Below are 22,123 nucleotides of genomic sequence, written 5' to 3' on the forward strand. Positions count from 1 at the left end.
GTACTGTACACAAGTTGGGAAACCACACTTTGTAGTTGCTTTCTGCGGGCTACAAACCACCCACTTTTCACCTTTGCACAGTGTATTTACGCAAGATAGTTTCATTTTTCAGAGAATGTTAAGACCTTGCCAACTGTGTAGCTCATTGCATCGTCTCCCTGCTGGTATGTAAGTAATTATTGAAAAGAGATTAATTAATTGTTGTAATTTCTGTTTTGGTTGTTTTTTTGTTTTTTTGTTTTTAATTTTTCTAGTTGTAATTTTATGATAACTCCTATTCAAAAAAAATTGAAAAATGTAAATGTGGTATCAGTTTTACAAATTGGACATATCTAACAAGTCAGTAGTAAATTATCAGTGGCAGTACTTTGAAAAGATGTGAAGATTGTGTCTATTTCAAATAAAGAATCGGAGTCTAGATGAGTAGGTTGCGTCAGAACTTGATGATGCTACCAAAGCTTTCCTCTCGTTAAAACAAACATTTTCAAGTGATTTTACAACTTTCTTCTGGTAATATTGTGTCTTTGTTCTGGTAATATTATGAATTTATTATTTTAATTCAAAAAATCTACTAGAGTACCCCAATACTCTGTCATAGAAAAGAAGAGCTAATATGGAAAAACTAAGATATGTAAATAACTCATAATTAAAATGTGCTCTATCTTCCTGGTTTTAGTGAGAACGTGAGCAGCAGTGTTCTGGATCAGCTGCAGCTGTTTGATTGATTTATTAGTCAGACCTGTGAAGACGCTGTTGCAGTAATCAATGCGGCTAAAGATAAACACATGGATGAGTTTCTCTAGATCAGGGGTGTCAAACTCCAGTCCTGAAGGGCCGCTGTCCTGCAGTTTTTAGATGTGCCACAGGTACAAAACACCTGAATCAAATGGCTTAATTACTTCCTCAGTTCTCCAGAGCCTTGCTAATGACCTAATTATTCTATTCAGGTGTGGTGCAGCAGAGGCACTTCTAAAAGTTGCAGGACACCGGCCCTCGAGGACTGAAGTTTGACACCCCTGCTCTAGATCGTGCTGAGACATCAGTCCTCTAATCCTGGAGATGTTCTTCAGGTGATAGAAGGCCGACTTTATAACCATTGTCCTTGTCTATGTACAGTCTACAGAGAAAAGAGGAAGAAAAGAACAGTCTAGTTTTTAACATATACTTACAGCATCTAACTCATATGTGAACTCTTCTAAAATATATTTGCAAAGCAGTTAGGGGAATTCATGCCTGTTTAACTCTTTTCTGGGCACAGAGCCGAACTGTTAAAATCACTAGTCTGAATTAAATTGTGCTTAGAGTCCAATACAACTTTTAGCTAGTTCAGATTATAATAAAGACTGAAAACATGTTTCCAAAATGTTTTAATCTGTTGGTTGTCTGTCGCACTTTTTAGATCAGGTTGAGCTAATGGATGCACTGAAGTTATTAAGTTAAAAATAGCTTATTGCTGTTTAATTTAATGGTGAATTAAAAAACACCAGAATCAGGAAGGGCAGTAAAGAAGAGAAGAGGATGCAACTATAAAATAATTTTAAATGGAATTTACAAATGGCAGCAAGTTTCTTAGTCATATTAAAATATATGGATTTTATTCACTGGTTCACTGGTTTGTCTTAAACCAGTGAGCCTTTTACACAGCACAAGATTTTTAAGACTTTTAAAAATTATTGTCTAAGTTTAAGCATTTTAATGTCTAACAGACATAGGAAACAGGAAGTGAAACCAAATAAAATTAAGCTAGAAGGTTATGTGTGCCAAATCCTTAGTTATTTTTGAATTTCTTGTGAAATCACTAAACTGTAAAACATTTGAAGGTGGTTTAACTTGAAAATAAAAGTCTACCTAATGCCTTAAAAATGCAACATAAGTCAAAAAGAAAGTTTTATTGATCTTAACCAAGAAATTAAAGGTCACAAAGTTGGTTTAACAACAATAGACACGTTGCCTAAAATTGTTTTTTTTAAGTTTGTTAATCTTAAATTGTAAGTTTTAACTTAATACTGCAATTTAATAATTACTTCACAATGTGCAAGAAAAAAAAACTGGAAAAAAAAAACACCTAGTTAAAAAGAACACATTTCTCTATTATTTTTACTCACTATATCAGGTTAAAATAACTACTTATTTTACTCTAGAACAATTCAAGTTCTTGTTTCAAATTGCATGACCAAACTTTCTGATCTGATAATGAATTTTATTAAATATCGCAACGAATTCTGCTCAATAACATTTAATGTGAACAGAACATTATCCAACACACAAGAGTGAGATCAATGCAACACACTTCCATCTCACTTAGTGCAACATACTAAAACAAGCCGCTAAGTACACTGGGAAATAGTTTCCACACCTGTCTTTTTCTTCTTTGTGTTTTTTAAAGTACTAACCTAAAACTTCAGTTTATTTAACTCTTGGAGATTTGACAAATTTAATAAAAACGCAACTTACACATTTAGGTTCAAAATCTAAATTTATTTGACTTAAAGGGTGGAAGATGGTAGACACAACTAAAAGTGGCTCAAATGTTTTACAGTGTATTCGACCCAGTCTTAGAATGGATTGAATACATTATAGGTTCACTTTTTAAATTCTTCATAAATTTTGAAACAAACTATAGTAAAAACCCTCCTTCTTTCTTTCAGATGTAAATGATGGAAGGGGTCATGAATCCAACAGAAGAAAGCAGATGGCCGTATTATGATTATCCTTATGATTACTTCAAGGAGTATAATACTTGTGTCCTAAGCTCAAACTTTGTAAATGTGTTCATCCCAGTTGTGTACTCACTGATGTTTGTTGTGGGAATCCTGGGGAATGGATTGCTGCTGGGTCTACTGATAAAGAGAAGAAAGGTCTGGAGCACAACAGACATTTTCATCCTTCACCGAGCCGTGGCAGACATCCTGCTGTTGGTCATGCTGCCCTTCTGGGCTGTGGCGTCTGCCAGTGATGCTGGATGGGTGTTTGGGACGTTCTTCTGCAAGGTCTCTGGAAGTGTTTTCAATGTAAGTGCTGTACAGTAAGAAGCACGGTCTAAAAACTGAAAACCACTTTCTGTGACTGATTTCTTTTTATTTTCAGATGAATTTATATTGTGGGAGTTTTCTCCTGGTCTGCATCAGTGTGAGCTACCTCCTCTCAATCATTCCTTCAACCAAAGACTTCATGAAGAAGAAGCCCTGGGTGGTTCATGCCTGCTGTGTGGTGGTGTGGATCCTCTCCATCTTCCTCTCTGTCCCTGACTGGATCTTCTATACAGTAATAGCACAAGAAAAAAAGATATGTATTTATGACATGGATGACCGTATCCATAACTTTTTAGTAGGGCTGTACTACACATTTGGATTTGTGCTTCCCTTAATCGTCCTGGTCTTTTGCTTCTTCTGCGTCGTGTGGCAGCTGCGGTGTGGCACCAAAGGCCTTCAAAATCAGAGAGCTTTCATAGTTTTAGTAGTTGTTGTTGCAGTTTTCTTTCTCTGCTGGACACCGTACAATATTACTTTTTGGGTGTACAACAATAGTGTTTATCAATGTAAAAGATCTCTGAACATAGCTTTGCTTGTAACTTCTGCTGTGCGTCACTTCCACTGTTGCCTAAATCCCATTCTGTTATTGCTTGTGGGTGCTAAGTATCGACAACAGCAGCATGTGGACCAAGACCTCGAGTAGACAGATCAGTTTTCTTAGAAGTTACTGGATTACCAGGGTACAGCAGCTGAGTGGGAACACAATATTGATGAAGTAACATTTTTATTTTGTCTGACTCTCATAGCTTCTTCTTTTCCTTTTTCTGGTGACCAATCAACACTGGTGAACTAAAGAAAACATTGAATATGCTGTGATTTGCTTTTATTCTTTTTACATTTTAACTAAATAAGTGTTTTTGTACTTTCTTTCAGCACCTCAATTATACAACAGATGGTTTTGATACATTAGCATAAGGTAAATGAAAACATATCAGTTTATTGAGAGCATTGTTTTATGTCTGTGAGGCTTTTTATGATTTGAGCCCAACTGAGAGTGTTCAATTGTCCATTCAAAGCCGTATTGAGCAGTCAGTCTACAGCCTTCAGTCCACATGTCTCTAATCACTGCAGTTTTCCATCGATCATAAATGTGGCATTTTTTTGTGATTACCTTCAATTACAAAATTATTTAGCTATGTAAGAAAAATGATAGAGAAGAAAAATGAAAGTCACAATTCTGATTTGTATCCATCATTAATTCTGCAAGCAAATTTAAAATGTTTTATGTTTTAATCAGAGCTGGCCAGAGGTTATAAATGAAGGGTTTGTGTTCTGAAAATGTTAATAATAAAATAAATTGGGGTTGAGGCTCCTTATTTAAATTACAAATTCAATGATTATTAGCAAAATTTTGTTTCAGAGACAAGCAGTTGTTGCTGTTCAATTTTATACTCAGAATTGACCTCAATAAGTAAAATATGCATCAACGAAATGTTTGCTTAAATAAATGAAAACCTTGATCAATAAAAAGTATTTTAACAGACACATTCTTACATGTAAAAATAAATTTTAAAAACTGAGATCTGCCAGTTCGATAAGAACAAAAAATTAAATAAAAGCCTATAAAAGTTTAATGTTTCTATGAGTTTCCTCTGTTGCAGTTTGCTTGTTTCCCTGGTGCCTCAGTGGGTTTTCTCCAGTTTATTCCCAAATCTCACAATATTTTTTTAAGTGTGTTAATTAAGAACATACTTAGTGTGTGGGTGTTGTTTGGCCTTAAGATGAACAGACGTCTCCACTCTTTCCCACCCTGCTCCTAGTATTAAATCAGTTTGTTTAACAAAATAATTTGCTATTATTTTAAGTTTATTGCAAGAAGTGTGTAATAAAATACACACATAATAAAATCCTGCGCGGTGTAGTTTAGTGGTGTGACATTATGTTGTGTTTCAGTAAGAACATGTAGTAAAAAAAAAAAAACACACCTTCACAATCTGCTGTAAATGTCACTTAACATTCATTTGTAAATAAAGTTTATGGATCTATTTGCTGTGAATTCCTTTAATTCCCCATCTGTTCCCATCCGTCACACAGGCAATGATATTCATCCAAACCTTTACAGAATAGGGTGACAGGAAATGGTTTTTAGAGGGAAAAACCCCCACCAAGTTACCAGGATTAAAACTTTAACGAGAGACAGATTCAAACAGGGACAATGTAGGAAACTATCAGTTAAAAACAAACGGTGAAGGGTCATTACTTGTTTCTGAAAGGCCTACAGAAGGGAAACTAACAGTAGGTGGACACACAAATCAAACACCCCAGAAACACGGGATCAGTCAAAGTGTACAGCACATTAAAGAACAAACAGCACCACCATGTGGCAGCTAGCAAGCGGCACAGACAGTTTTCGTTTGTTTTATTTTGCAGGTGAAAGTTGCTTCGTCTATGACTGAAACCTGAACGACCAAATACAATTTGGGGCCGAATTGATAACAGCAATAAAAGGGGCAGCACTGAGTTCTTATACACCAGGAAAAAAACTTTCTCACAGATGTGAATGATGGAAGTTTCTATTAATTCATCAGATGAAGATCATGGTGGGCAGACCTGGCAGACGACTTTGGGGTTGCTTTCAGTCTGACAGAGTATGGAACTCGAAGCAGTGTCTGTTCCTGTCCCAGAGTTTCATCAAAACTGGACACAGAAAAACAGGGCATGCCTTTTTTACCATCTCTGTAAAAATAATATTTTGAAGTTATGTGGGCCTGCTTCATTCAATATACATAAGACATTAAGCTGTGACGTTAAGTTAGGAGGATTTAGCAGGGCTTTTTAGTGTGAAAAGCTATTTAGACACTTTACACACTTCTGTGGCCTTGCTACTGCAGAAAACACCAGGAACTGTCTGAACAGGTAATCTTGTTACACCATCACTCTGCATGTTTATCAACTGCCATCTCAATAATCACTGCACGTGTTGACATGTACAAAACTCCCATAATGTTAATTTTGAAGAAGACTTCAGCCATTATTTGACATGCACAGTGTCTTTACTGTAATTCCAAAAAACTAAATCACCTACAGAGAGACAGAATATCTACGCCAGCCCATTTGTTCAATATTTTGACCGTTATTTGAGGCCTCTGTAATTTATTGTGACCCGGTACAGGACTTGTGCCAAGAATCTTTCTGTATCCTTTTCAGTCCCACTTTTCTTGGATAAATTGTACAAATAAAGAGAAACTCTCAAAACTTTCTGTACTATTCGAGTATTGCTGTCACCAACTTTACTCCAGGGACTTAACATTTCAGGAACAAAATCAATAAACAACTTTCGTCAGACAAGTTCAAACAGGAATATTTTACTGTATGTGATTTTTCCAAACTTCCTCCAAGTACAGTTTATATAAGGACAAGATTATTATATGGAAATTATATTTAGCCTAAAAAAATATATTTATATAGCCAAGGTTTCACGTCTTCTGTTTGGTTGTCTTTGGGGGAAGTTTTACAATATTCAGTTTCTGTGATTTTAAAAATGTTTGTTGCTCTCCTTACTTTTAGCCGAGATTTCAGCCTCATTGAGCTTTGACAAGAAATGTTTCGGTAACTTGCTAGCAGAGCTGTGTAAAGAATAGAAAGCACAGACTTGATCTGTTAAAATGTACTTGTCTCAACTTGAACAGTACGGTTTTTCTCTCTCACTCTTTGCTGCTTCAAGATAAACAAAATAAGACAAAGACGAAACTGAAAATGTTGCCGTTTTTATTATTATTATAGTTACAGTCATTGCATTCCTGCTCATAAGATCTAGTGTGACGCAGCAGCACTGCTCCCTTGTGATCAGGGTTTGATGTCCAACCCACCAGAGACGTGTCTTTATTTCTGGTCTGGTACGACCACAAGAGTTCTCGTCTCTCATTCTTCTGTTTAATCTCGCTTTAGACTAAATCTAACTTCTGGTGTTCAGGTTTGTGAACTATGGCATCTGTTAACTACAGTTTGATGAGTTAATATTTCATGTTTTAGATTGGCCTCATAAACTGTAATGGAAACACAAGCTCATATACTGTTATTTGATTTTGCTTGAATAACCAATCCAGTTTTTACTTTCATTATCTAGTGGATTTTATGTTTATAACAGTATATAAAAAGACAACTGATGGTGCAATTCTCTGACATGTTCTCAGTTTATCAGTGCACATCGGTTCAACACAGTCACAACAATGATTCAGTAATGTTCACAATGCAGTCACATGTTCCTCTTACTGATAGGGTGGCAGTTCAGCCCATTCACATCCACTGGAAGAAGCATAAAGGATTTCTGGATCCACACCAGTCAAGAAAGTTATTTAATAAGTTGAGCAATGCCAGATACTGATCAGTTCAGATTATCCCAGAAGAATTAACACTTGATTTCTACTTCAGACATGAGAAAAGACAAGCAGAGGTCTAAAACTAGTGAGGGTCAAATAAGTACCTAGAGGTTATGCTCATGTTAGTCTCATAAAAGTGTATGGTATATTTTAACCAGTCAAAGTTCAGCACTCGCCTGTAAGCAATGTTGAATGTTGATCCCAAAGGAACTGGGAGAATTTGCACATTTTAAGGAATCCCCTCAAACACTTTTTCAGTCTTTTAGAGCAGTGTTTCCCAATCCTGGTCCTCAAGGCACACTGCCCTGCATGTTTTAGATGTTTCTCTGCTTTAACACACCTGATTCAGATATAGGCTGATAATCAGCTACTGAAATCAGGTTTAGGAAAAGATCTAAAATATGTAGTCTGCGGGCTGCACAGTGGCGCAGTTGGTAGAGCTGTTGCCTTGCAGCAAGAAGGTTCTGGGTTCGATTTCCGGCCTGGTCTTTCTGCATGGAGTTTGCATGTTCTTCCTATGCATGTGTGGGTTTTCTCCGGGTACTCCGGTTTCCTCCCACAGTCCAAAAACATGACTGTCAGGTTAATTAGCCTCTCCAAATTGCCCCTAGGTGTGAATGTGTGTGTGCAAGGTTGTGTGTCTCTGTGTTGCCCTGCGACAGACTGGCAACCTGTCCAGGGTGACCCCGCCTCTCGCCCGGAACGTTAGCTGGAGATAGGCACCAGCACCTCACGACCCCACTGAGGGACAAGGGTGCAAGAAAATGGATGGATGGATATGTAGTCTGCATTGAGGACCAGGGTTGTGAGACACTGTTTTAGAGGATGTCTGCATCATTCATATTATTTGAATGAAACATTAAAAGTCAGCAACATTAATTAAAGGGAAGCTGAGAAAGTAATCAATGTTTTTACATAAAGTAGAGGAAATCATGGACAACTAAAGGCCATCAAACAGTGGCATTCTGGAGCTTGGTTACTCCAGATTAATGATAGCCATTGGTTGTTCTGATTAAAACCTAACAAATTCAAATCAAAGCATTTGAAGGAAGCTGATCCAAAGATAAGGAGATTTAAAGTACTACATTAATTATGGCCTTTTGGCTACCTCAATAGTTTTGAATTCAAAACCACTTCCTCTGAAAACAATATTTTACGTAACTGAATCTAAAGTCCATTCCCAAACTATTTCCTGATTTTATCTTTTAATTCAGATCACAATTTGTGGATTTTATTTCAGCAAATTCAAGGGAAGGTTTTTTTTTTGTATTTGTACTGAAAAGTTTAAAATAAGAAGTGGTAAACTTCTGCCATGCTCATTGCTTTTACAAAAACAGGTGTAAGAAATTTCCTGTACAAAATGAAAATAGAACAAGCTCTACTGTAGCTACATGTGACATAAAATAAAAATGAAAATGCACAACAGTTTAATTTCACTAATTTTCTTCCAAAATTAAATACGAATCATCTTCCAAAGGCTCAAATTGGCCTTTGATGTAGTAAACTCTGTCAGATAAAACAAAATAAAGCTGGATTTAACTTTGTACAATGGAGAAATTGTTAATTTTTTTCAGAACAGTTCAGAATAGTTCAGTACTCAGTGTGGTGATACTGTGGCTGTTAAGCAAGTTTTAGTCGTGTGTCTGTTTCTCCTGACCGCAGGCCAACTCCCCGCAAATTCCAGGCTGCGCTACTGGCAACAAGTCAACACAGCTTCCTGCAGGCATTCAGCTTTTAACTCTGTCAAGCTTCTGCATCAAACCACAAATGCAAGAGTGAATGTGCATTAGGAACAGAAACATTTTATGTGCATTTAGCAAGAGTCGACTGTTTTTGAATCCTTTTGATTGTGGAAGATCAGCATTTTTTCTGACTTAAGAGTCTGTGATGGTTTTGATATCTGGCGTGTTTTCACAAAATCATTGGTCCTCCTTAATGTCTGCAGTCTCAGACGGTACTCTTGCCACGTTGGTGTTACTTTTGCTTTCTGCTTTCACTTTGCTCCTTCTGGTTCTAATTTGTTCATCTGTACCCCTAGATTACCTTTACTCCTTTGCTCCTTCAGTTTAATATGAAGCCAAGGTTTCTTTAGTCATTGCCCTATCTGTTGTTGGGTTACCACATCCGGCCTTATTGTTTTTTTGTGCTTCCTTTTGATACATTCTGGGTTATATTCAATTGCCATATTCCTTCCTATGATTAAAGCTATTTTAAATTTCTTCTACCTGCTTCTACCTTTCCAGTTCAGCATTTGGTTTGGCAGTTTCCAACTTTATGACATTTTGCACTTTGATATGTTTCCATGACACTGGGTTCATGCATAACAACTAAAGTATACGCTGCTCAGCAACACAGTAGCTATTGCAGCTGACGTAACTTTAAGATAACCTCATGCAATGTCTAAATGTCAGCAAATAAGAAATTTCTGATGTTTAAAGGAGTTAGTTTCAAAGAAGAAAACCCTTGATGCCGTTCTGAGGAAATCATTTACGTCATTCAAACAGGAAGCCTGAGAAGGTGTAAAAGCAAATTCACAACCTAAACCACATCGGTACATCTGCAACAAGCAGCTATATCTAACAGATGAAAAAAGTGTGCTACAGTATGTGTAACCTTTAACTTATGCTAAAAAAAAACCTTCAACAGTGTGTCTCCACTGTTTCCACTTCATTTACATTAAACACAAACGTTTCCTTCCAGCAGATTGGAGGGATTTGAGTTGGCTCACTGTAAGTTTGTGGCTCCAGGAGCCAACAGCGGAGCATTGTGAGCTCTTCCTCCCTTGAGACGTCTGTATTCAGTCACCCTGGTTCTGCAATGCCAAGTAATCCAACCAGGTTTACCTTAATTGCAAACTGATTGTTCAAGTCAATCATCTGACCTTTTGACGAAGGCCGAAAGCACATCTGACTCTGACAAAAGCTAGAGATGCAAAAGCAGCTTAGTCATTGTGTCTTTATGTCATTTTCTTTATGCATGAAGACCTTCAGCACTTGGAGACAATGAAAGCGAAACAGTGACGAATGTGCACAGACCTGAACAGAGCAACAGATACCTTATACAGGCATTATAATCAGAACCCACCCTTGACCTGACTGTATAGTTTCCGGTCACTCCATTTTTAAACCAGAGAATACTGAAATAGATGTAGCTCTTATTTTACTCTCGTCTTAATTCAGCAAACCTGTAGGTTTCCTGATGAGGCTTCTTATAGTAAGCTTTGGTTTGTCGTTGTACTTTCTTTGCGAGGTTGATTAATTAAACTGGCAGCGTTATCTCACAGCAGAACGGAAACATGATTTTCAAGATTTTATTTTCAAATGTAAATCTGCAAAGTATGGAATGCATTTTTATTCAACCCCTTTTAATCTGATACCACTGAATTAAAAGCAAAGAACAAGTAGAACCCACCTGAATGTAATTTATCCTCACTATTAATCCATATTTTTCTATTCTGTGAAGGCGTCAAACATTGCAAGCGATCAATACTGAAATAAACAACATCACAATGATACCTGAAAGGTCAAGAGAAGGCTTGAAGTAAGGTTAGATCATAAAACATCTCACTGAGAGCTGTGTAACCCGAAGAGCATTTCACAAATCAAGCAACAACATGGTTGTCTACTTAAACTGACAGACGAAGCAAGATGAGATTAACCAAAGAAGGAGCCAAGAGGCCCAAAGCAGAATCTGTCACCATGACGACCTTTAGTCATGCACTCCATAAATCTAGCCTTTATAGAAGAACATAAGGAGACGTGCAGAAAGTCATCAGACATCTCACTTGCACTTTCCCACAAGCTATTTAGTGGACATAGTCGACATGTGGACAAAGATGCCAAAATAAGAGCAAAATTAAACTTTGAACAACATGAGTGAACAGAAATGCATGCTTTTTCAGATTTTAGTTTTGTGTTGATTTGTGTCTGTCTACAACATTAAGCCACAATAATAAAGCTTGTGGATGCAGCAAGACAAAATCTGAAAAGTTCAAGATACATTAACAGTTTTGTAATTATTGATGAGGACAGTTAATGGATTTGACAAGTTTTTATGTATAGTAGGTTTAAATTTGTGGAATTTAATGAGGATTTTCTTGAGGGTGAGGAAAAGCCCTCTCAAAATAACAGACTAGGGCTTATCATATCTAAGAGGCTGGCAAGAAACACCATTAAACTAGCAGTCAGTAATCAGCAATGTCATATTTTTACATGGTTTTATGCTCTTCATCTTCCTTTACATATTCTTAACAGTCTTAGCTCCGGCAGGAAATAGCAACTCAGTCCTAAAGACTGAAAAGAAATGTCACTCACATCTGAAGTGTCTGATCTTGTAGCCAAGCATTTTCCGTAATGAGCTCATATCATAGGACATGAACTGTAAGCAAACTTTCATAGCCACCTCAAACAGGAAGCAGAACTGAAATCTAACTGCTTCCCTCATGAATGTACAGCAAGTTTCCAGAACATTCACCTCAGTTTACATTTGTAGTCAATGTGAGGGGTTGATAATAGACACTTTTTGCAAGTTATAACTTGCAAACTGGATTAGGGGTTTAAAACGATTTTTGTTTTTCAGGAGGTTTACTTTGATCCTCTGCAGACAGACTTTTTTCTCCTCCAAAGTCTCTGGTTTCCCACCCACCTAACAGACCAAGGCCTCAAACACAAAGCACTCCATAGTGCTTTTCACCATGCACAAAGCTCCACTATAAAACAACCACACAGCTGGAAACGCTGGCATCTCGGCTGGGGTTTCCGTCACCTGACAGATGACAATGGTGTCATCTCTTCTTAGACAAATGGAACTAATCCAGACAAACAAAAACACATACAAAATTTGATGGCAAAAATAAATTCCTCACTATCACTGATCTCTTTAACACAGAGCCCTGCACAATCCTGGAAAGGATGTGTTGTTTAAGATCAGAAAAGAGAAACCAGAGCGTAAAACGGAAAGTGAAACAGTTTATTGGGTGTAACCGCATAGCTTCTGAATACAGTTGCTGAAGCTTTTCATCTCCACGGGGATAAAATGTAACATAGTACACTTGATAAGGAAATAACACTGATAAGACAAAGAGCTTATAGCATCTGGCTCTAGTTTTGACATATATTGCAATCAGAAGTATTCAAAATCCAAAGATTTTAAAGCTTCTTAAACGTAACTTCTCTGCAAAGAACAACATTTTGTTTCAATTGCTATTTTATGAGTTGAATGATACAAAAAATAACCACAAATAAGCTTGATTAAGTACTTTCCTGTTAGCTAGGATAGTCATGCCAAGTATTCAACCCATGCCTACCGTTTTTAAATTTGACTGAACATCTGAACATTTTTGTGGTCTTAAGTGGAGATAAAACATTATCATTCCTTTGGAAACTCTTTATTCATCCCTCATTTACCTTATCTGTGATGCAAATTCAATGTGATTTGCAATTATGGGAAAGATTAAAATAAAATAAAAAGCCAATACCCAAAGTACGTTAGGGATAAAAATTTCTCCTAAAAACGTAACATCCAAAAAATACACCATTAGGAGCATTGTAAGGATGGGACAGCTGCAAACCTACTTAGCTGTGGTAGGGTGGCCAAAACGTAATCAATAACCATCAGCAGCTAACTCAGGACACCTAAGACAAACCCCAATGTGACTGAAAGACACCTGCAGGTTTACCTGGTGAAGCCTGGTACAAGGCAAATAAAGACTTGGACTGGATATACAAAGACACCATTGCACAATTTCAAGACACACACTTGGATTGACCATACATCAAAAGCACATGAAGGAATCTGAACAAGACTACGAAGTTCTGGGAGATGATTCAGTCTACTAATGAAGCCAAACTGGACCTGTTTGGACACCTGGATCAGGTGTATGTCTGGCATTGAAGACTGATGACGAACGGTCAAGCATGGAGGTGAGTGCGTTCCGTTTATCAGAAACAGAAATTGCAATCTTGATCATGTGTCTGGCCTAGTGGATATTAACAAACACCATGCAGGCCATTCAAAAGAGGAACACGTTGCTCTCTGTTGAAAAATCTAACCTTCTGATCATTGGACTCTCCAGCAAGCTATTGACCAGAAGTACGACTCTGATTCAATCACAGATGATTTAGAAAAAATTCCCATGCTTGAGTGGCCTTTGACAAAAGATTGAAACTGGAATGACAATGTCTAAAACCTAAACAAGGCAGTAGCAGCACAGAGAAGCGTAATCAAACACAATTTCCATTTGAACTTTGAAGTTAAGTCAAAATAACTTGTATATTAAAAGACATTTTGACATTTGTCAGTTTTCTTCATCCACATTATTACAGTGACTTGAGATGAAGAGGTTGAATATCTCTGATTGCAAGTTTCATTAATTAAAACGTGTATATGACACTTCTGCGTACTTGGTACATGTAAAATAACATATATTCCATTAATATGAAACACAACCATAGCAATATTATGTATAAAAATATCTCAATACTTTTTAAGTAAAAATGATAAGCTTAGATTGTGCAGCAAGAATGTGAAATATTTATGTGACCATGATGAGGCTTGGAAACTTTCACATTACACAATTTGGGTCTTTTCCCTTTTATTCTTTATATACATCAACTTTCCACATTCCAGTCTTTTGACTTTAAAACTTCCCCTTTCTGAGCAGGACGTCCTTCAGGTGACGTCTGAGTCACTCTGGGGTATTTTTGTTGATCATTGCTTGCTTTACTTGTTGTTCTGCACTCGTCATCTGTTTCATCTCTTCCTGTGAGGGACGCTGGTCATGTGGCGCCTCCACGCCCAGCTCCCACAGTGAGCTCTTGCCTTCAGCCTTAGCACATTTAATGACGCTAAATACTGCTTTCCGGAAGTTTCCACAAAACAAAAAATATAAAGGAGGCCTGAGGCAGGCACTGACGCAGCTTACAACAGAGGTGACTTTCACAGCTGTTTTTAAAGAATTAGTATGATCTACAAACACGTTTCTGCACAAGTCTTTCGTTGTGTAGCAGATGATGTCTATGAAGAGAGTGATGTTGTAGGGGATCCAGCAGAGTAGGAAAGCTCCCACCAGAGACAGGATGAGCAGAACAGGTCTTATCCTGATCTGGTGATTGGATCTGCGTCGTATAATGATGTGGGAACAGAACACGATTTGGACAAGTGCAGGGAGCAAGAAGCCGACTCCAAGGTGGAGCGCACGTGAGATTAGCTGCCAGTCAACTTTAGTTTTGGGGTTAGAGTGAGCAGAGAGGGCTTTTCCTGGCATTGATTCAGTGTTGACAAGAAAAATCCCATCCAGGACGGTAAGGGTGATAGAAACGAGCCACACCAGCAGAGAGGCCAGGGTGGCCAACGTGGCTCTGTGGCTTCTATACAAGCTGGCATGTATGGAGGACAGGTAGTTATCCAGACAGATGCAAACCAGAAGAAAGGCCCCAACATATAGGTTGATCTAGAAAAAGAAAAACAAAGTCAGAAGAAAGCCTCTTATGGAAGTCACTAAAAATATTCCCACGGCCTCAGGAAATGGACTATTTTATCCAGTCAGTCACAGTTTGACTAGATTGGTTTGGATAATATGTCTGACATACTTCAAGGATCTTTGTAGCATCTTTGGCAAGGACATATTCTTTAAATCCTGTTAAAAAGGTATTTAGGGCATCTTACCATCACTTCTGCAACAATGCCAAAATTGTTAGCGTGTTATAGTTATGTAGTAATATTGTTATAGTTAGGGGTTATATTTCTAACTTGGACTTGGTCCTATGCAGAGTTTTGGCACTACATCAAGAAACCCATTGAATATAATTAATTTCCTTCACTTACATCTCCCAGACAAAACCTGGAAAGCTCAGATGTTATATAAGGAAAGTTTGTGTTCCCAGAGCAGTGTCTCATTAGAGATTTTTTTTTTATAAACAGGAAATAGACAAGCTGTTGCAGCCAAATTATTTCCACAGAGCAGAAATCTCTTTCACTTTCACTGTCAGATCTCAACACAAAACCTACCTTAAAAAAAGCTCCAAAGACCATGAGGACAGTCTGTGAGCAAAATCCACAGCTTTGAGTGGCATGGACAGCATAGAAGGGCAGGGTCACCAGGAGCAGGATGTCCACCACACCTAGCTGGAGAATAAAGCTGTCCGATGTTCTCCAGGGTCGCCTCTTCTTAGCCAGGACTGCCAGGAGAAGTCCATTCCCCAGCAACCCAACAATCACCAATACGGAGAACAGAATCGGGATCCACACTGCCTTACGGGCATCCTCATCTTCATATTCGTAGTCATTGTCATAGTCGTAGTCGGAGGGTTGAGTCTGGTTAAACAGTCCATCCAAAATGACCATTGTAAGCTTATGAGACACAGAAACAGGAGAGAATTCAGAAGTGATGCAGCTTCTCAGCACCTCAAAAGCAAACATTTATACTCTCCAGTCTCTCTCTCTCTTTGCAGCAGAGCAGAACTATTTAAAAAATATTCCTTTGGGAAATCCAGCTAATAATCCAGCCTATGTCTAAGACTCAGACTCAGTGGTGCAATGTCAATGTGACGCAATTTTAAAAAAACCCAATTCCTGTTAGTCACTCACGCATGAACACAGTTTTATAATTCAATATAAATTTAGCCAGACATGGAGTCTGTCAACTCCATGTCAAAGGTTTGTTGTAAAACATTTATTTGAGATAAAATCTGTCCTCCAAAAAACAAGTTGTGTGAGCACATACCTAGGATGACATCACGTTAGGCATAAGAGTTTTAAGTACATACATTTATATTTCAATGTTTTTCCAGCTGCTTACTCATACATATTGAGAGAAATTCCTTCTAAAAAATAGCTCACTGGAAATCCGCAGTAAAACTTTTACTGTGTAAGCGTTCGTCAGCATTATTTACGACAATAATTTATCACGAGTACAAAGACAGAGAGATTTATTAGAAAAATACATAGCCCGCCAGAGTGTACACAAATGCAGCTGATCATTATTTACCTCTTGTGATGTCATCAAGTCAGAAACGAAAAGTAGAGGGTTTTTTTTAAATCCTCCTCTGTGCTTTTTAAAGTAACGTGTTTTGGGAACTCATGAAGTGGAAACTCACACTTCCCAACCTCACCGTGTTAGTGTTGAAAATGTCAACTCCAGCTACGCTTTCAACCTTAAGCACATTTACAACAAGCTTCGGTCATTTGCATTTGACAACATACCGAGACCTTGTCGAAACTAAAAGGTGAATGCAAACGACAGTTTTCAGTAGCAGACAAAAGAAGTTGCGCGACCATAAAAGTGATCACTTACCGATATCCCCCGTAGGGTTTCAGCTGCAGAGTTTATTGAGGCGTCACTGTGCAGAAATAAACGCAACAGTTTGCAGCCAACTCGACTCGGACAGTAAAAGAGACGCTCCCGGTTTTTGGTAAGATGCCAGACGTTTTGCAGCAGCTGACAAGCGGCTGTTAAGTTCCGCGGAAACACAAACCCCTGCTCACACACAGACCTTGTTGGTATTCTTAATTATACGTCAACCATCATGACTATTTATTAGCAAACGAAACCCTTCGTAGCGAGAGTTTGGGGGTGGATCTTCAGAAACAAAAACGAAAAAGAAAGACATCAAAACTGACAGGAGAACGCGCACCTGCCGGAAGTTGTGCGTCTCTGAGGCAGATCTGACTGTGAAGTAAAGTCACAGAATAAATTAAGACGAACAAAGACAGACTTTAATTCTTTTCCTCACTTTGCTGCTTTGGATTTTACAATTCGCTTTTTGTGTTCCTTTTTCGTCAATTGACATGAACTGAAGCCTTTTGGTTGTATTATTTTTCAAAATAAATTCTGTAATGAAACATATTTACCTAAATACAAATATAAACCTTATAAAAATTAACACAAAGAACTGTTTGAATTAGCACGTTGCGGTTTTTTCAGTTAACTGGAAAAAAATAATATGCCACAACGAAATATTTTAAAGCGCTACAGTACAATTTTGAAGACAACCTTTTCTCACTTCCGCAAACGTCAGTGTTGAAGTGACTTGACATCCAATGTGTGAAAAACACAAAGAGATGCGGCACTAACAGGACATATCCACCAGAGGGAGCTGTTGTATCTGATTAAAAACAGACTTGTCACTTATTTGGCGGAAAAAAGTAACAAGGTTTTCATTCTTCCAGGTGAAATTTATTTAAATGTAATATTTTAGTGGGAACAGTAGGATTAAGTGAGGAATAATCTAGCGTCTGTTATTACCCTGTTGGGTAATGACATGTCCCACATGTGCACTTGGTTTATCTGTTTTCCAAGTGCACGTGTGGGATTTTTTTCTAGATGTCAAAAACTTCCAAACATCGGTTGCAAATTTGTCTATCCTGTTTTTTAAAAAATTTTCTTGAAAATTAGGTTATATCCCCTTGATAGACTGTGAAGTTCAGGGTGCGATCTTTGCTTTTTGACAATACTATACTGAATATCTGGAGTGCATCATGCTTAATAACTGAAGAGAAACTTAGCTCTAAAAGTAGGTTCAGAATAATAGTTCCACTACAAATTTTTGAAACTTTTGGGTTTGCTGTATTTTTCCACTTAAAACTAAAACCACTCACAAACGCTGGGTCTGCCTTTTTACACCACAATATTCAGCCACGCCTCTTGGCTGTATAGTTCAGAAGTCCTCTTTCACATACTTCCCATTTTGAACAAACCTTAATGTAGAGACAGTTCATCTTATGACATGTGGCATTGAATTTGTACAAAGATGACACAAAGTTTTACTGAGCATCACTTCAGGAAGCCTGAGTCATGCATAGAGCACCTTAGGCCACATGTACCACCAGTGGTGAAACCATTGCTGTGAAAGTGTCTCACCAATAGCACAGACTTTAAAGACTGCTTTAGCAAAGGGCTGCAGAGACAGAAGTCAAGGGGCCCCAAGTTTTTTTTATTTTTTTATTTATTTTTTTTGGCTCTGTGAATTTCTTTTCTTCACAGTAAAAAATGCTGGGTTATTTTCATAACCCAATTTCTGGGTTGAAGCTGTTGGGTCATAGGTTGGGTTAGTTTGACCAAATATTAGGTCAAAATTCATAACGCAAGAGTTGGGTCAGAAATTTACCGGAGGTTTACAGCTTGAACACTTCTGTTGGGTCAGGGGTTGGGAAGATTTAACCAATCGGTTGGGTTAAAGACGAAACTTGGAAGAAGCCACGCCCCTCTTCACAAGCCTCCATTTTCAACAAGATTGAGAAGTTGCATATCGGGCTTCTCCTCTACTTTGAAATAAGACATGGTAAGTAAAAAGAAGATAAAGTTTCAACGTGAATAGGATTTTATAAATAAATTTAAAAAAATTCAAACATGTTTGATATTTATTTTTATGGTTATTTAAAATGTTTATTACGGTAGCTTGCTCTGACAAAGAGCTTCGGTGTTGCTTCAACACGGCTGTTGGGGGGAAAGATGAAGGGGAAGGGCACAATTTGTCAAGTAAATTAAATTCAGTTGTTTAATACAACCTCAATCATATTTGTTCGTAATTTAACATGTTCAAGTGTTTAAAAATCGATTTAGTTTTAAAAGGAATGAGAGTTGACGGTTTGTCCCCTGATGTTCGCTGGGTGCAATATGCGCGCGCATCCTCAGCGGGTTTAGGCGACAACACCAGCAGTAATGGCGGAGGAGAGCGAGCAGAGCCATTAATAAAGTGGGTATATTATGCTTTTTGAAAATAAAATAACTTTTGCAAAGTTATTATAAATTAGTTGTCATTTATAATAACTATGTGCTCGGCTTATTAACATATAGCTTAATTACAAACATGCTCGGACGTGTTCGGACTTATCCGCTCCCCTGCAGCCGCTGGCTCGTCTCGCCCGCTCAGTCAGTTGACCGGGTCATCGGGTGCGGCTCGTTAAGGCTCGTTAAGCCGAGAGAGAACGACAGTCTCCCGGCACATTGCTTTCAAACTCCCGCTGGCTTTCCGCAACGACTTAAAAGCAAAAATAAGACTATATAATGTTAATGTTTGCTAATTTTATTATTATTGTTAATATTAATTACAAATACATTTATTTAAAGTTGGTGCTGAAAGTTATTCACCACTAAGTTCGTATTTAAGTTTTACTTCTAAATTAAATTGTGTCATTTTATTTTATTATGTGCTATATTTATTTTTAGAAACATAAGATTACTCTGAATATTTGAAATTGCTGGCTAATTGCAAGTTATTTGCAATTCTTAAAGTTTGATTTGTGATTTTGTCTTTTCTGTTAGATTTTGTAATTTTACATCCAGGATCTTCAGGAGAATTGAGCAAAACCCAAACTCTTTGTTCTCAACGAAGACCTTCTGTATGGCCAAGAACATGAGTCTGCTCGCTCAAGGTATTGAAGCTCAGAATAAATGTTCTCTTAAATGTTTTCATGCTTTGTAGTTGCTGAAACATTTTAACACTAGCTTATGTTTGACACAGAAGAAGATGTAGTCCTGCAGCTGCTGCCAGTACTCTGCCCTATTTACTAATTTGGGAGAAGTTTCAGACCCATCAACCTGGAGGTTCAGAAGGCTTCATTGATATCCAGCCTGTAAGTCAACATTCATCTCTGAATTATGCTCAAATTGTTTAAATAAGTGCATCACATTCAATAGTGAGGTTTTGTGTTAAACTAGAATCAGTCAGAAATTAGTTTTTGAGAATGTAGCTCTTTACCTTTAAATTCACTAAAGGCCTGTTTTTGTGTCTTCTCTCTCGTTTTCAATGAAGATCTTTTGTACGGCCAAGAAGAGGAAGGAGAGGCCATTTTCTCAACAACATGGATTTTCTCCCTTAACGTGTTGAAGCTCAAGAGATGTTTTCTAAACAGTTTTTAACATTTAACTTTTTAACACAAGCTTATGTTTGCCAGACAGACAAGATGATGTAGCCCTGGAGCTGCTGCCAGTACTCCGCCCTACTTACACATTTGGGAGAAGAGTTTCAGACCCATCAACCTGGAAGTTCAGAAGGTTTCATTGATAACCAGCCTGTAAGTCAACATTCATCTCTCAATCATGCTCAAATTGTTTACTGTTTAAATAAGTGCATCACTAATGGTCTGTTTTTTCTGTCTTCTCTCTCTCCATCAGGTTGGGACAAACCTGGTGGCGCATCTACAAAATGTGACAACATGGAACCCATATGTCCTCATGCAGGGAGACAAGCAAAAATGCTAAAGTGTTGTTAAAAATGCTCCTTGTTTAATGGCTGAAAGTTTTACTTGTAGTTTGCTTTAAAACAGACTTTTTACATGGAATGTTTTCTAATGTGTAGCAACAGATACTTCTGGAGTTGTAGCCAAATGAGTTGAAGTGATTTAACTATATACTTTTAAAACAACTATGTTTTGTAACTTTTGTAAATGAAATCTGCTGGCTCTATATATGTATCACGTGGAAATAAAAGAAGCTTTAAATTCATATGGTTTTTAATTCTGTTTTTATATAGTGAAATTTAAAATCTTTTTTTTTAATTTATTTTAACCCAACTATAGTGGTACATTAACCCTTATGTTGGATTATGAGTTTCAACCCAATTTTGGGTCAATTTAACCAATTTAAACGAGTCAATTTAACCCAACCTTTGGTTAGTTGCCATGACCCAATGTGCTGGGTCAAACCCTCAACCCAACCCAGTTGAGTTAAAACAACCCAGCATTGGGTCGGTCCATATATGACCCAGCGCTGGGTTATGAATTGGGTCATTTTTAACCCAGCAGTTTTTACTGTTTAGATTGAATTTATGTTTTGCAAAAAGAAAAAAAATCTTTAAAAGAAATTGCCAAATAATTCATAAATTATTTTATTCATTTTTCTGATTTTCATATTGGTGGTTAATAATATTTTTGTATGTGAAGATATCATTGCCAGACTTCTAAAGTAATTATGAATTCAAGCACGTCGGATGCTACCACAGCAAACTTTCAGATAAACTTTAAGTTGAAAACAAGTTGTATTTTGAAGAAGTGTCACATTAACGGGAGTGGCATAGTTACTGTAACATTTTTCAGCACCAGTTTCTTTGTAAGGCTAACCATTTCATAAAGATGTTGCCATATTTCAAAGTAACTTTAAAGTGGGCAAAAAAAAAAAAAAGCATTTTGTAAAATGAAACAAGTTTCATTTGTACCTAATAATCTGTCGATCATAATGTGTGCACAACCTGTGTAAGCATTCTCTGGCAAAATGTCTTGCATTTGTTAAATAAAAGCACCTTGGAGAAACTTTTAAGACTGACATTCTTACCTTCACATTTTACAATGTTGCTCATATCTTCAGCATTTTTGGCCAAAGCTTCTAGGAGCCATAATGGAGGGTCTAAAGAGCAGATGATCCTAAATCCGGCCTTGTATCGTAATGAGATGATACACTGGATCTGAGCTTTTTCTGATGTTAGAAACACTTTAACATGTTTGAGCAACTTATTGATACTATATTACATGTATACTGCAGCATGGCTTTGAATTTTGTACTTTATAAAACAACAATGAAAATCTAAACTTCACCACAGCTGCTTTGTTACTCTTTTTATATTTACTTTTTAAAAACCTGCACCATGACTAAATGTCCAATATAAAATCATTCAATTTGTTAAAGCCCTAATGTAAACACTGAAGGCTCATTTGCAAAAAAAAATAGGTATTGCAACAAGAACATTTTGCTGACAGTGCTTTTATGTCTGCAAAAATATTGGTATTTATGCCAACAATGTTTTTTTTTTCTTTTTGCTGACCTAGCACTGTTTTTTG

General features: G+C 37.3%; 2 protein-coding genes and 1 long non-coding RNA gene across 6 annotated transcripts; 2 read left to right on the forward strand and 1 right to left on the reverse strand.

Moving 5' to 3' along the window:
* Positions 1-4,515, forward strand: LOC103477924 (C-X-C chemokine receptor type 3-like). Its single transcript, XM_008431291.3, has 3 exons — positions 1-164; positions 2,649-3,011; positions 3,088-4,515. The coding sequence occupies exons 2-3, from the start codon at positions 2,655-2,657 to the stop codon at positions 3,673-3,675; spliced, it is 945 nt and encodes a 314-aa protein (XP_008429513.2). The 5' UTR covers positions 1-164; positions 2,649-2,654; the 3' UTR covers positions 3,676-4,515.
* A 7,783-nt stretch (positions 4,516-12,298) lies between these two features.
* On the reverse strand, positions 12,299-17,122 carry LOC103477925 (C-X-C chemokine receptor type 3-like). The gene is made up of 3 exons (XM_008431296.2): positions 16,644-17,122; positions 15,359-15,700; positions 12,299-14,801 (listed from the first exon to the last, which is right to left on the reverse strand). Exons 2-3 carry the CDS (start codon positions 15,692-15,694, stop codon positions 14,037-14,039), a joined length of 1,101 nt encoding a protein of 366 aa, XP_008429518.2. The 5' UTR covers positions 15,695-15,700; positions 16,644-17,122; the 3' UTR covers positions 12,299-14,036.
* Positions 17,123-18,295: 1,173 nt separating this feature from the next.
* Positions 18,296-20,795, forward strand: LOC145547759 (uncharacterized). 4 transcript variants are annotated; one of them, XR_014084076.1, is made up of 6 exons: positions 18,296-18,630; positions 19,614-19,723; positions 19,813-19,924; positions 20,104-20,171; positions 20,250-20,365; positions 20,466-20,795. It is a non-coding gene; the product is annotated as an uncharacterized LOC145547759 (long non-coding RNA). The 4 variants fall into 4 exon arrangements; XR_014084075.1 differs by having other exon boundaries at positions 18,297-18,630; positions 20,246-20,365; XR_014084073.1 differs by having other exon boundaries at positions 20,104-20,365.
* Positions 20,796-22,123: the final 1,328 nt, after the last annotated feature.

Source organism: Poecilia reticulata, chromosome 16 (genome assembly GCF_904066995.2).
Source record: "Poecilia reticulata chromosome 16, P_reticulata-male-v2, whole genome shotgun sequence".
In the NCBI taxonomy this organism is placed as follows: domain Eukaryota; kingdom Metazoa; phylum Chordata; class Actinopteri; order Cyprinodontiformes; family Poeciliidae; genus Poecilia; species Poecilia reticulata.

What these genes read in the sequence shown, in the direction of transcription:
- LOC103477924 (XM_008431291.3), top strand. Translation starts at nt 2,655, where the DNA reads ATGATGGAAGGGGTCATGAATCCAACAGAAGAAAGCAGATGGCCGTAT. An exon ending in TCTCTGGAAGTGTTTTCAAT is followed by an intron (nt 3,012 to 3,087) that starts GTAAGTGCTGTA and finishes TTTTATTTTCAG; the next exon opens with ATGAATTTATATTGTGGGAG.
- LOC103477925 (XM_008431296.2), bottom strand. Translation starts at nt 15,694, where the DNA reads ATGGTCATTTTGGATGGACTGTTTAACCAGACTCAACCCTCCGACTAC. An exon ending in TCTTTGGAGCTTTTTTTAAG is followed by an intron (nt 14,802 to 15,358) that starts GTAGGTTTTGTG and finishes TTCTTTTTCTAG; the next exon opens with ATCAACCTATATGTTGGGGC.